General features: G+C 42.9%; 1 protein-coding gene across 1 annotated transcript; it reads right to left on the reverse strand.

Moving 5' to 3' along the window:
- Nucleotides 1-1254: 1254 nt before the first annotated feature.
- sharpin (SHANK-associated RH domain interacting protein) lies at nucleotides 1255-14287 on the reverse strand. The gene is made up of 8 exons (XM_017471344.3): nucleotides 13847-14287; nucleotides 10938-11112; nucleotides 10759-10848; nucleotides 10426-10567; nucleotides 7534-7624; nucleotides 7124-7415; nucleotides 3790-3866; nucleotides 1255-3565 (listed from the first exon to the last, which is right to left on the reverse strand). Exons 1-8 carry the CDS (start codon nucleotides 14105-14107, stop codon nucleotides 3437-3439), a joined length of 1257 nt encoding a protein of 418 aa, XP_017326833.1. The 5' UTR covers nucleotides 14108-14287; the 3' UTR covers nucleotides 1255-3436.
- Between the last annotated feature and the right edge of the window lie 31 nt (nucleotides 14288-14318).

Below are 14318 nucleotides of genomic sequence, written 5' to 3' on the forward strand. Positions count from 1 at the left end.
TAAAAGCAACTCATGTAAACACCTTAATCACAATATTGTCTTACTCAGAGTAAGGTCAATAATTAGATTACTGCTGTCCGTGTAAACGTAGTCACTGAGCAGCAATTATGTGAGAGAGGTCAGAAGAAATGGCCAGATGGATTGTCTGGTAAGAAAGACAAAAAACATCCAGTAAACAGCAGCTCTGCGGACAGAAGCACCTTGTTGATGAGAGGTCAGAGGAACGGACAGTTATTTAAAGCACAGTGTAAACCTTGCCATAACGTTCAAAAATCCTGTGAATTGATGTGGCTCTATGGAGGATTTTGCCATGCGGTCAAGTGAAGCATGATATTTGAATAGTCAGATTATGTTCGTAAAGAATCTGCCCTGACGTGTCCTTTAAATATATTTTACAGTTAAAACAAAAAAGATAAGGAACAAAAAAACTCCAGGGCTAGACTTCCACACGCGTCTAGAAATGCAGTGTGCTAGTTTCAGCTCTGGCACAAATCTTAACGAGGCTAAGAATAAATGATAACTAGCAGGAAATTAGCTTTCCATCATCTCATTCTTCGTTATCTATACGTATAATCTCATGGTTGCTGGGTGATTAGATTCCGTCTGGGTTAAGACTGATGATCCATCGATGCAGAAATGATTCACAAGGCCGGTTAATGAATGATGAATGAAGTTGGGTGGTTTCTATGCTGTACAGTATCTCACAAAAGTGAGTACACCCCTCACATTTTTGTAAATATTTGATTGTCTTTTCATGCGACAACACTGAAGAAATGACACTTTGCTACAATGTAAAGTAGTGTTTACCCCTTCAACCTCTGCAGCAATGCTGGCAGCACTCATGCGTCTATTTCCCAAAGACAACCTCTGGATATGACGCTGAGCACGTGCACTCAACTTCTTTGGTCGACCATGGCGAGGCCTGTTCTGAGTGGAACCTGTCCTGTTCAACCGCTGTATGGTCTTGGCCACCGTGCTGCAGCTCAGTGTCAGGGTCTTGGCAATCTTCTTATCACTTTTGTTGCCAGCGGTTTAGACATTAATATCTGTGTGGTGAGTTATTTTGAGGGGACGGCAAATTTACAGTGTTACACAGGCTGTACACTCACTACTTTACATTGTAGCAAAGTGTCATTTCTTCAGTGTCGTCACATGAAAAGACAATCAAATATTTATAAAAATGTGAGGGGTGTACTCACTTTTGTGAGATACTGTAGGTCTTATATAGTATACACTATCAAAGAAAACTGCACGTTTGTTCTCATCTTAATTTTATTGTCCATAAAATGAACACCAAATATAATTTACTCAATTAAAATAATAAATGTAATCATTTACAATCATGAGCTTGTGTGGCACAAGTAAAACACTGAATCTTATCAGACAGGTTTTGGTTGTTTCCCCCCCCTCTATTTAAGGCTGGTGGAAGAGCATTTTACTGAGCTGCTACATCAGGCTCCCGTATCTTGACTTATAATCATTTATTAACAACAACAAGCTGACATGAGGCCAGAATGAGGTCCAGTAACTATCTGCAATAATCGTTTTATGGACAAGAAAACAGTACAAAACAGAAAAACAAAGCAATCAGTAATTAAGAGCTTCGTAGGATTTCAGTCTCATCGGAATACGATTCGGGAACTGCAACAATATTGCAAACGTGGTCAATTTCTAATTTTGAAATATGCATTAATAAGCTTTAATAAAAACGGTACACTCGTAAGGTGGCGCGGCATCCACTAATCCAGAGTTTGTTTCTTTTTAAAAAATTTCAAATAAAAATCCTACTATGGTCTTAATGAGTATAAAACGTTAAATAAAAGAAACCGAATTCATTCGCCAAACAAAAATCGCTTGAATGAGTATTCGACTGCGGTCTGCGGGTGAAGACGAGATGGTGGCAGAAATTATGATCGATAACATTTACGAGTGAAAAGATTACAAGTGTGCCTCTTATTTAAAGTATCCCTGAACAGGTCGTATTACAAATGATTAAAAAAAAAAAAAAAACAGGTCTGGGAACATCTCTATACATGCATGGATTTATGCATTAATGCACAAATTAGAAACGCCCCTCCCCCGTGTCAGCGTCAGTATTACTAATCCTCAGCTTTTTGTGAACATGCTACAGTTTAATAATAATTTACGGGTTTAATATTGTTCATGAAAACCATCGCAAACAGTCGTACTTTCAAATTTAATTGAACTGTTTGTTTGTTTTTTTTCCTTCCGAATAATTGAAGCGCCATCTTGTTCCTCTACCATCAGCCAAGTGGGATTCCAGTAACCGAGTCTCGATTGGTCCGAGTATCGTATTCTCTTCAATTAATTTAGCATAATCCTTTGGATAGCGGACGTGAGATTTTCAAGCTATCGGGCTTATTTTGTGCTGGCGCTCGTTGAATTCTCGGTTCTGATTGGTCGGTAGGTTATCAAGTACTTTCCTTTAAACGTAGGTCTGACACTGCTCGTTCGAATACGCTGCTGTTTCCATAGTAACAGCCTGCGCATGGACTTGAATAATGGACGTTCCACACGATCTAAAACTCACAACGAACGGATTCAAAATGTGTTATTTGACAAAAGACGTCTAAACTGCTGATAAGCGAGAAATTTTCCCAGGAGACTTGTAACAATTCTGGTCAGGAAGATTGCCGGCACGGGACACAGGAGTTTCTTGGCAACACGACGAGCTGTTTTCCTAACTTCAAGAAAGATGAAAAGAGCGTTTAGGGCTGCTGTAATGTAAGCCAGAAAAGGAACTTGTGTTGCAGATGTTCGGCTACGTGAAATGTAACTCTAAACGGAAACAACTACGACGTGTCACTCTTTATAAAACGTACTGTGGTGCAAGAGGAATAAAACACTTCAGGAAGTGGTGTTATTGGGAAAATAATCAACGCCATGGTGTTAACAGTAACTCCGCTTCATCACGCCACCCTGCCACTGATGATTTTCTTGCAACAGCGTGCCACCTCTGTTTTACGCGCATGTTTTATTGCTTAATAAAAGAAAGAAGAAAAATAATCAGGTTCAGGGGTACTTTAAAGAAAAGTTCAAACTGCTGGTTATTTGTAGAGATGCTGCACTTTACGGACAAAGGTAAAGCAGCTGATGTTTGTTTGAGGATCTCTGCAGTGAAGTTTCATCCTCCGCGTCATCATTCCCTCGTCATCAGATGCGACCGAAACGTCTTTGAGCGATGCTGGCTCAAGTAAAAGAACATGGCACATGGCATGCACTAGAGGTTCCTAGATAGGTCAGGGAGTTCCTAGAGTTCAGGGAGGCTTTTCCAATTTTTTTTCTCTCACCTCGGTTCACTCAGCACATTGAATCCTGTGCCAGGTGAATGTGTGTGCATGGATACGTTTTTCCATGTCCATACTGGCCTCCTCGCGGCTGAAAAAGTTCACAGTGTGGTTCGGAGAAGAACCTTTTATAGGAGAAGAGCCGCGTCCTCGGATGCGCTGAGCTCCGGTCGAGTGGGTCTTTCTGTACTGCAGATTTCACATCCGGGCCTCGTCGACTTGTTTATAAATGTACACGAAGGACACGACCAGCCAAGCTAGAAGGCAGGAGAAAAAATAATATCGATCAGTGTATACTCAAACCAGTAGATGTGCGTTCACACATTACAGGGTGTCCCAAATGTCTCCATACATAGGGGGAAAATAACACTTTTTAGCAAAACGTCTTCCAAAAGTTTTCATACATACATATATACATATACACATATATATATATATATATATATAAATAAAAGTGTGTGTGTGTGTTTGTTGGTCTCACCCCGGGTCCACCCAGCTGCAGTCTTTCCAGGTTCATGCTGTCACTGATGCTGTGCTTCCCAGCTCCGCCCCCGCCCCCTGTTTGTTTAAAAAACACAGCAAAACACAGTCACACGTTCATCATCACCGTCAAGTACGCGGCGCAATGCTGAGCCGAGACAGAACTGAACAGAACGAGAGCACTGTAAAGAGCATAATCCACCTTAGAAACGTTTCCATTAATAGCTAAGGCTCACGGCCTTCTCACCAAGACGTAAAACAAAGAGTCTAGCAAATACCAAAGCACCGTTGGATAAATGTAATATAACAGCAGACCTGCTAAGCTCAAAAAGGAATAATGAGGAGGACTGGAGGGAGGAGGACCGAGGGGAGGAGGACTGAGGGGAGCAGGACCGAGGGGAGCAGGACCGAGGGGAGCAGGACTGAAAGGAGGAGGACCGAGGGGAAGAGGACTGAGGGGAGCAGGACCGAGGGGAGCAGGACTGAAAGGAGGAGGACCGAGGGGAGCAGGACCGAGGGGAGCAGGACCGAGGGGAGCAGGACTGAAAGGAGGAGGACCGAGGGGAGCAGGACCGAGGGGAGCAGGACTGAAAGGAGGAGGACCGAGGGGAGCAGGACTGAAAGGAGGAGGACTGAGGGGAGGAGGACTGAGGGGAGCAGGACTGAGGGGAGCAGGACTGAAAGGAGGAGGACTGAGGGGAGGAGGACTGAGGGGAGCAGGACTGAAAGGAGGAGGACTGAGGGGAGCAGGACTGAGGGGAGCAGGACTGAAAGGAGGAGGACTGAGGGGAGCAGGACTGAGGGGAGCAGGACTGAAAGGAGGAGGATTTTTGTTGAGGAGAAAAAAACAAAACACATGACAAACATCCATAACACAGTACATTTTTGATATAGCTCTTTTACAAATCAGTTGTAGAAAGTGTGAAGTGGTTCCACAGAGCTGCCATGTTCAATGCTGATCTGCTGTTCGAATGCATCTGTGCTGACTGGCAAAGAAAACAAACAAACTCTCAAACTATCACTTCAGTCAATCTTAATAAATATAGCTACTCATACAACAGTTAGATCCGGTCCACTAGTCTGATCGGACGAGTGGCGTTCCAAGAGTGCTAATATTTCCTTGAACCGCACTTCTTCAGTTTCACTGTGTGCGTCACTCTGCTCGTCTGTGTTCGGCCCACGTGAAAAAAACAGTTACTACAGTAGAGTTAGCGACGTCATCAGCGGACATGACAAATGATACTTTTCAGGAATGTAACTTGCATCCATCCATCCATCCATCTTCCGTACCGCTTATCCTACACAGTGTCACGGGGAGCCTGGAGCCTATCCCAGGGAAGTCGGGGCACAAGGCGGGGGACACCCTGGACAGGGTGCCAACCCATCACAGGGCACAATCACACACACACTCACACAATACAGACAATTTGGACACGCCAATCAGCCTACCATGCATGTCTTTGGACTGATGGAGGAAACCAGAGCACCCGGAGGAACACCCCGAAGCAAACTCCGGAATAGAACTTTTGACTTTTTAAATATAAAAGGTTGTCAGATGAAGATGAAAAGGAAGACGGGACGCCAGTTTTACCGGAAAAACATCGATATACACATCAACCTGCGCTAGCTAGCCAGCGCGTTATAAAAAGCGAGCGTGGCTTCTTCAGGACGCGTTTCCACTAGTGGATCAACAATATACATTTGCTCACATTGTGTCCGAAACGTCATTCGATATTCATTTCCTGTTTATAGAACTGTTTGTATAAAAGCAACATCACCCTCGCAATCGTGAGGTCGTACTGAATATTCAGTATCAGAGCACTCTCACGATGTTGCGTAATTGTGTCAAATGACCTAAGGCAAACAAACATGGATACGTTTCGTTTCAAATCGATGTACTCGAAAGAGTCTCCGTTTGTCTTGACGGAAAAAAGGACGGCACTGCATCAGTGTAACTTTTCAGCAGGAAAATCGAATCGAGATGAGAGCACACTGGAGGGGGAAGAGGGCGGGGCTTCCCGGGCACATCAGGCTGGTGTGCTGGTGTTTGACCTTCTATCGCTTTACAGCTTGAGCTTTTGTAATCGAGCTCCAGAAATAAAGTAATTGTTGTATTCTTTAGAGTCTTGCTTTAATAATAATAATATTAATAATAATAATATTAATAATAATAATAATAATAATAATACGCAGACCTCTCTGACCTCATGCACCTCTCTTCAAAACCAGCTCACAGCCACTACTCCTCCCTCTGCCTATTTAAACTGAAATTATATTCAAATGTGGAAATTCCCACATGTGCAAGCGACTAAATTACTTTACTTGAGGTAGAGTTTTAAAAACCTACACAGCTGTCAATCATTCCAGATTCATATATCGATTGGTTCATCATCCCTTTTTTTTTTTTATATCAGGGAAATAAAGGGGGCACATGGTGGCTTAGTGGTTAGCATGTTCGTCTCACACCTCTAGGGTCGGGGGTTTGATTCCCACCGTGGCCCTGTGTGTGCGGAGTGTGCATGTTCTCCCCCGTGCTGCGGGGGTTTCCTCCGGGTACTCCGGTTCCCTCCCCCAGTCCAAAGACATGCATGGTCGGCTGACTGGCGTGTACAAAGTGTCAGTAGTGTATGAATGGGTGTGTGAGTGTGTATGTGATTGTGCAATGCGATGGACTGGCACCCTGTCCAGGGTGTACCCCGCCTTGTGCCTCGATGCTCCCTGGGATAGGTGAATAAAGAAAGCAAGACAGTAAAATAATGTTCTGTTCTAGCTAGAGTCAGAGTCAAAGCATTGTGGGATGTTTTCCTTGTTTATTTGATGATGTTAATTTTAGTTCGGACCCAAATCAATACGATCATGGTGACTTGCACACTGTAACTCTGGGACTGTCGACTGTCGGCAGAGAGGGTTTAGGGTTCTTTTTTAAAGGCAGTGCTGGGTTTTGAACTTGTGACCTTCTGAACAGCAGCCCAGAACCAGAACCACCGCCGTCCCCAAAAAAAAACCAAAAAAAACCCCAGACCGCGAGTGTCTCTGACGGAACACAAAGAGGTTTCACTTAGTCATTTCACTTCAACTTTACATACCTTTTTTTTTCCCCCAGCACACATTTCCCTGCACTGAGAAAAGAACAGAAAACCTATGTACCAAAACCAAACGCACGTATAATAGAAGTCTAGGGGACGGTAAATTCCGTCGGCAGTCGATTAGCAGGCCGGAGAGGTTTTTTTGGGATTGTTAAGGACTTTTGGATGCAATAGACAGAGATTATATTTAAAAAGGTAAACAAATAAAAACACCGGACTACTGCTTTAAGACGGAGAATAAAGCTACACCTGTGTTGGAGTGATGGAGTCGGGGCGGCAGCGTGCTGTAGCCTCTCCAGTCGTGACTGGCCGGTGCCAGGGTCGGCGCCGGTTTGGGCGTGGGTGTGAGGAGGGCGCTCTCCTGGTCCTGCTGGCACTGCAGACGGCTAAGGCGGGCGTGGCGCGCTGAGAGGAGGTAGAGAAACGCCGTGTCTCCGTCTCGACACACGCCGTACGACACCAGCGAGCGCTGCTCAGAGCACAAACACTGACCGATGACCCAGCGCTGCACTCGCGGGTGGAAACCGTATTCGGCAAACATCTGGGACAGACACGGAGGTTAGGAAGATGATTAGCGAGAAGATGCATCGTGACAATACACTAAGCTCGCAGAAACTCCACCATGCACATCCAGTAGCATTTTATATTTTCTCACTTACCTGCTGCTTGAGAGACGCCACAGTCATGTGTGGGGCGACTTTAACCGTGACGCAACAGGACGACGTGGCGTCTTCAACCGCAACTGCCAAGCTGCAAACGCACGACAGAGAGGCTTATATAGTTCACTGCTCCTGCGATATTACAGCAGCGCGGACATTAACAATATGTATTTTAATATACATGTTGTACTGCGCAAAACACTGCGCAATACAACATGTGTATTAAAACTAAAAAGACACTTCATAGTGTCTCGACGTCTCTCGAGTGGACGTAGACTTCTGCACGTGCTTCCTAAACTGCAAAACACTAATGCGGCTAATTTTAAAAATAAATAAATAAATAAAACACTCAAAGTATATTAGCATATTATTATTAATATTTGAAAACATGAACTCTATCAAGCTAATATGAGGCTCAGCTTGAGGAAAAGAATAGAAGAAAGTATATCGAGTTTATAAAGTGCCGTATAATGTTACAGAGCACAGACACACCTATGTTGTAACTAGGGCTACAACTAAAGATTATTTTCATAATCGATTAGTTGGCCGATCATTTTTTCGACTAACAACTGTTTGTCCAATTACATAAGACTGAAAAGAACCCAATACACACACATACACCAGAATATATATTATTCATTCAGGACTGTAGTTTAATTCAGTGCTTTTTGTGCATCCATAAAAAAATGCATAAATACTTATATATAATATAAACTAATATATTAATTTATATTATAAAATAGTATTTATGCATTACTTTTTATAAAAGGTAACATTGATATAAACTGTAAACTGAAGAAAGTTATTATCGGTGACTCTGGGTATCTGCTAAAGCTAGCGGCGTCACATTACATGCGTAGGACGCAAGGTTATAGTTTTGCATTTTTCATTAGTTTTCATTTTTATTTTGTTTTGACTATGTTTTCAAATTCAATTTAGTTTTAATTCGCTTTTAAAGCGGGTTTGCTCGTTCAGTTTAGTGTCTTTTTTTTTTTTTTTTTAAATGCTTAGTTTTAGTTTAGTTTTTATTAGTGTTAGTTTTAGTGTTTTGTAATATGGGTTATTTGTCAAGGCCAGAAAAAGTATTGTGTAATAAAAACTCAACAAAAACATCATACAATTTTAGAGATATGTATTCAACAATAACACCAGTACATAAAATGTACATATGGGCACAAATATGTAAACAGTCTACACAAGACGCCGCCATAAGTGCAAAATGTTTTAAGTGACGTGTGCCAGGAAAAAACCTAAATAGGCAATAGACTAAAGAAGACATGCATGAACAGCATGTATTCAACTCATTCGTGAGCCACACATGACATTGCTTAAGAGCCAGGGAGCTCAATCTGAGAAAAGAACATGAAACAGATTAAAAAAATAAAAAAAACAATGAGCTCTAGAGGGTCAACTCATTTAGACCATCTCAAAATGAACTAGGTTACTCAATGAATTGGACAGCCCAGCATTAGATGCATGTGCTGCAGCTCAATGGCAAATCATTGCAGTGGCATAGCAATACAATATCACATCATTAATTAACAGTTTGTTTTGAACTTTGGTTCGAGTAAAGTGGTGAACTTTTTGAAGGCGATCGACTCACACAGTTGTGTAGACATCCCAGTATCGATAAACATATTGACCAGCGCTTCCTCCCGCTTGTGGTGTTCCTGTGTATTTACTAACCAGCAGCTACCGGTTCTCCGGTGAAAGCCCTGCTGTAGTGTTCTCTGTCCTGCGGTGGCCTCCGTCATGCTGCCTAGCCCTGTACCGGGGTCAGCTTCTGTTTCGGGGGAGGCGGGCTTGGCGTTCTCCTTTACCTTATTAAGCTAAGCTAGGTTAGCCTCCTTGTGCGCGCTTCACAAATGTACTTTCAAATTCGTGGGATTTTCCCCTTTAATAAATGGTCCACATATTTCACCACCTTCCACTGCAAGGCACTTGCTTTTATCTGACACACAGTCATATTTAAAGTACTCCCAAATAGGACTCTGCTGTTTTCTTCCGACTTTCGGACTATGCTGTGTTCAATTTGCCTTGGAATGTCGTAATTTCCGGGTTCCGAGTCGGAAATGTCAACTCTGAAAGATATTTGCTCTATGAAAGACGTTGACAAAAACGAAAACTAAGGACATTTACTCTATAATTGTATTTTATTTTAGTTAGTTTTGCAAACAGATGATACAGTTTTAGTTAGTTATCTATTTTTTTTGAATGCCTCATTTTTATTTTGATTTCAGTTAACGACAGTGTTTTGTCCACACTTAGTTTTCGTTATTTCGTTCGTTTTCGTTTACGATTACAACCTTGGTATGACGTCATGTGCCGTCGACTAGGAAGCGCCTTATACATCCGATTAGTAAAAAACAACTCTCGTGTTCCTTTTGAGATGATAATAGCTTTCTAAAATCCACACGCAGGACGGTAGAGTACACAGGGCATAGTGTAAGTGTATAGCACTTCATTTGGGACACAACTTTAGTATTTAGTCTCCGAAGCGTGTTTTCGGAACAGAAGTAACGTAATGAGTAAACGTACCCCGTGCCGCGCGCAGACCAACTAATCCACAATGAGATTCGTTGACAACGATTTTCATAATCGATTATTATCGATTTTATCAATTAAGAGTTGCAGCTCTAGTTGTCACGATACTGCAATTTCTACCTTCTATGCAATACCATAAAAAAAAATAATCAATATAATATCAATACCATTTTCGATTAAGGGCATTATTCAAAGATAAGCTTATAACATGACATTATATTAAGAAAAACTTCTTTATCCATTAAAACCGCACATGAAGGCTCTGAACTTGCCATCTTTCTAACACCATAACAAAACACTACTGTGTGGAAGCTGTAGCTCCTTGTAAGCGAAATCAATAAAGCTCACCTGATCTCTCCGTCTTCGGAGTCCTTTCGAGCCGGCTGGATGGTGAGCGGAATCTGCTGGTGTGCCAGCGACGTGGCGTGCTGCACCGCCGCCTGAGCGTCCCCGGCCTCGATGGCTCTGGCCAGCTCAGCACACAGCTCCTCTACGGAAATTCCAGAAAAACAACCAGCACACCATACTTAATTAAAATCCACGATATTCTAGAAAACATTCAATACAGTTTGGATGTCGCGTTCCTTTGCATTTTTCCACCGTCGTTTATAACAGAACTTCTGAATGAAAGAGCGGTGTATCACGATGCTAACCACAGCACAGGTTCCTCATCTCGCTCACCTTTAGCTGATAATGACAAGGCTGCGCTCTGCTCGACAGGTTTCAGATAGTCTACCGAGTCCTCGGTGGGCTGCGAGGCGATGCCTGCGACTGTAAAAACAGAAAGACTTTTAAATGCATCAGAAGAGTTAAATGCATCAGAATATTCAGAAGACCGGGAACGGAGCGTGAGCTCGGACCTCTGTGGGCTTCCCTCAGTGACGAGATCATGACGGTGGCCCACTCCTGGGCCTCCTGCTCGCTGCGGAAGGTGAAGGTCAGCGTGTCGTGCGGCGGCTTGATGACGCACAGTTCGTGGCAGCGAGGTGATTTGATCTCGTACCTCACGGCGCACAGCTCGAACTCGGCCAGAGACTGATGGAGGAAACAAGCAGCAGGTTACAGGGTCATTTTCATAAAGGTCATAAATCCTGGGGCAGCTATTGTTCACATGCGCATTCCTGAGAATAGACGTCGACCGATAGTGGGTTTTGACCAATTATTACAAACTCTGGCATACATAATCTCGACTCCAATTTGTTAAGAGATGTACAAAAATAAACAACAATGGGGCCCTGGACACTCGCAAGTTTTAAAAAGAGGAGTTTGTCTCCTCTTCAAGCCAAAAATCTATAGCTCGCAGCAAACTGGTTAAACAAACAAACAAACAAAAAAAACACAAAATAATTCATAATCAGTGTGAAAGTAGTTGTTTACTGAATTTATGTTATGCGCACTTCGTTATATTATACGCTTCGTACTAGCTACGTACACTCACCAGAGGCATGAACAATCTGCTACTTCTTTCCATGCTTTATTATTATTATTATGATGATGATTATTATTATTATTATTATGAGGGATGCACTGATACTAAATTTCTCAGCAGATACCGATTACCCATACCGATAGTTCTGCCTTTTATACCTTCTTTTGTCGTCATTCCACACAAATGACATCTTTACACACAGCATGAGATTGACTACGTTTACATGGACAGCAATAATCTAATTATCGACCTTAATCCAAGTAAGGTAATAATGTGATTAAGGTGTTTACATGAGTCGCTTTTAGAATACTCCAGTCATGTACCCGTTTTACATGTTAGTGATCATAATTAGATTAAGAGCCCGCGTCATTACGTCACCGCGCCACGCCGTCCGACGTCCCTCCAGAATTTCACGTATCAACATACAGTTCGTACTCGTTATGGTACCGTATACAGTTTTGGGTGTTTTTATTTAAATTTTTTACGAACGCTTCAAGTGCGGTTAATTATTAGTCATGCTATACGTGCAAATAGACGACTGCTTGAAGCCGTGGGCTGAGTCTCAAATCGCATACTTACCTACTGTATAGTAGCCGAGATGCATGTATTTTTCCCCACTACCGGCCTATAGTAGGCAAGTATGCAGTTTGGGACACAGCCGAACTCTCTTGTTCGCCGTAAAGCGTAAAACTGCCGTGTGTGATCGTGTCCTGTCGTAAAATGCGGTGAAAACGCTCACACGGCGTTCATAATGTGATTAAAGTGTTTACATGTCTGTAATGCACGTCCATAATACGATTAAAACAGGAGTATTCCACCTGTCTTAATTCGATTAGAGCTTAATTAGATTATGACCATAATTAGATTAAGGTTGCTGTTTACATGGTAGTTTCTTAATCAAATTATGGTCTTAATTAGATTAAGAGTGGATTATTGTTCTCCATGTAAACGCAGTCATTGATGTGTTTTCCCGCCCTGTTTTGATTGACAGGATATTATCGGCCCTGGTCCTCGGATGTTTTAAACTATCGCCCGATTATCAGCCGATACCGATTATTGGCCGATACATCGGTGCATCTATAATTATTATTATTATTTTCATAATTTAATGAGTGTTGTATATGAGAAGCATTATTTGCAGGTAAGACCTAAAGTTCTGAGTGAGGAACCGAATAAACTTCGACCCTCAAAATCCTTTGACAGATCACACTCAAACGTCATTAATCACGCTGTCGCATTATCGCATGCTAGCGCGCATGTCGGATAACTAACCCCACCCCTTCTGTTAAAAGTGGGCACCCTGAACTAGTGATGGGAAGTTCGGATCATTTTACTGACTCGGATCTTTGGATCTCGTTCAGCAAGTCATTTGCTTTCGAGTCATTTCGTTCATTTCAGCAGAATATCATTAAAATGACACATCTAGTGCTTACTCGAACGTCGATCACTTTTGGAATATAAAATAAACGATAGGCTATTGCAGCCAAGGCCGAAATATGAAAAACAGAAATTAGAAATTAGTTCTTTCTTTCGTCACGTCACATTTGTCAAGTCTGTTCCCTGCAAACAGAAACGATTAGTTCACCTCTCGAGTCTTCGGGTTCGAGTCGTGACCGCCCCATGGGCTGAATGCAGTGGAGCTGTAAAGTGATGAACGAAAGACTCGAGAGATGAATTGATCATTTCTGTTTCCAGTACTGCATGGTGCATTGCATATGCGGCGGTCACCGGAAGAACGAATGACTCGAACCCAAACACTCGAGGCATAAACTAATCATTTCTATTTCCTGTACAGAACCTATGTGGATGTTGCAGCACTTGTACGGTCAAAAATGAACGAATCACTTTCTGAGACAACTTCTTGTTACCCGAGTCATATTAAAGATTCGTTCAGAATGAACACATCACTACCCTGTAAACTTCCTTATTATAAGGAAAAGGGGGCGGGGCTGCACAGCTCAGTTCCTGGGCCTGAAAAAAAAAATGTAAACAGAAGCCTGAATCAAAGAACCGAGCACGATTCACCGGATGGCAAATTTGTAAATGATACTCGTTAAGCTTAATCTTTGGACTTAGAAGACTGTTACAGGTCAAGACGCTCTTCTGAAAATGACAGACTACACCTTTAATTTGCTGTAAAAAGAAGATATGCAGTCGTGACCATGCATGTAAATAAAATGATTTCGAGTAAGGGACTTCGCATATTATTTCTAAAAGTCACGCAAGTCATAATTAGTGATCAGGACTGCTTTTGGTTTCACTTGGCAGGTCTAAAGTCACTGTGTTTCTCAGTAGAGCTTGACGTTGAGTAATTAATGCAGCCAAGGCCAGGAGTCCTACCATGATCCTGCCGTTACTGCCGGAGTCTCTGAGGGTGAGGCGGAAGTCTCCGGGCCGGTTCGGGTCCATGCTGAGCTGTAGGCGGAGAGCCGCGTCATCCTCGCAGACACCGGGAGAACGGAGCGACCGCAGAGTTCGCAGCGTCGCCCGCGACACCGACACCCGCACCGACATCAGCACCGTACCGCAGCCCGAACCCGAGCCCTGCTGGAGCGCCGGAGACGGAAAAACCGGAGCCCAAACCCCCGAACTCAGAGCCATGACGACCTGCTTTATATGTAACGCCTGGGAGAAGTAAACAAACAAACAAACAAAAAGATGGAGTTAGGTAACGAGAAACGAGAACAGCGGTGTCATCATCTTTCCTTCGGACACAGGAGGGAAATAAATCAAAACAGGAAGTGGGTCCGTCTGATATTTAATTCCTCTGGAAACTCTGGCGGCGGAAATATGTGACCGTGTCCCCTGTCAC

This window comes from Ictalurus punctatus, chromosome 7 (assembly GCF_001660625.3).
Source record: "Ictalurus punctatus breed USDA103 chromosome 7, Coco_2.0, whole genome shotgun sequence".
Classification (NCBI taxonomy): domain Eukaryota; kingdom Metazoa; phylum Chordata; class Actinopteri; order Siluriformes; family Ictaluridae; genus Ictalurus; species Ictalurus punctatus.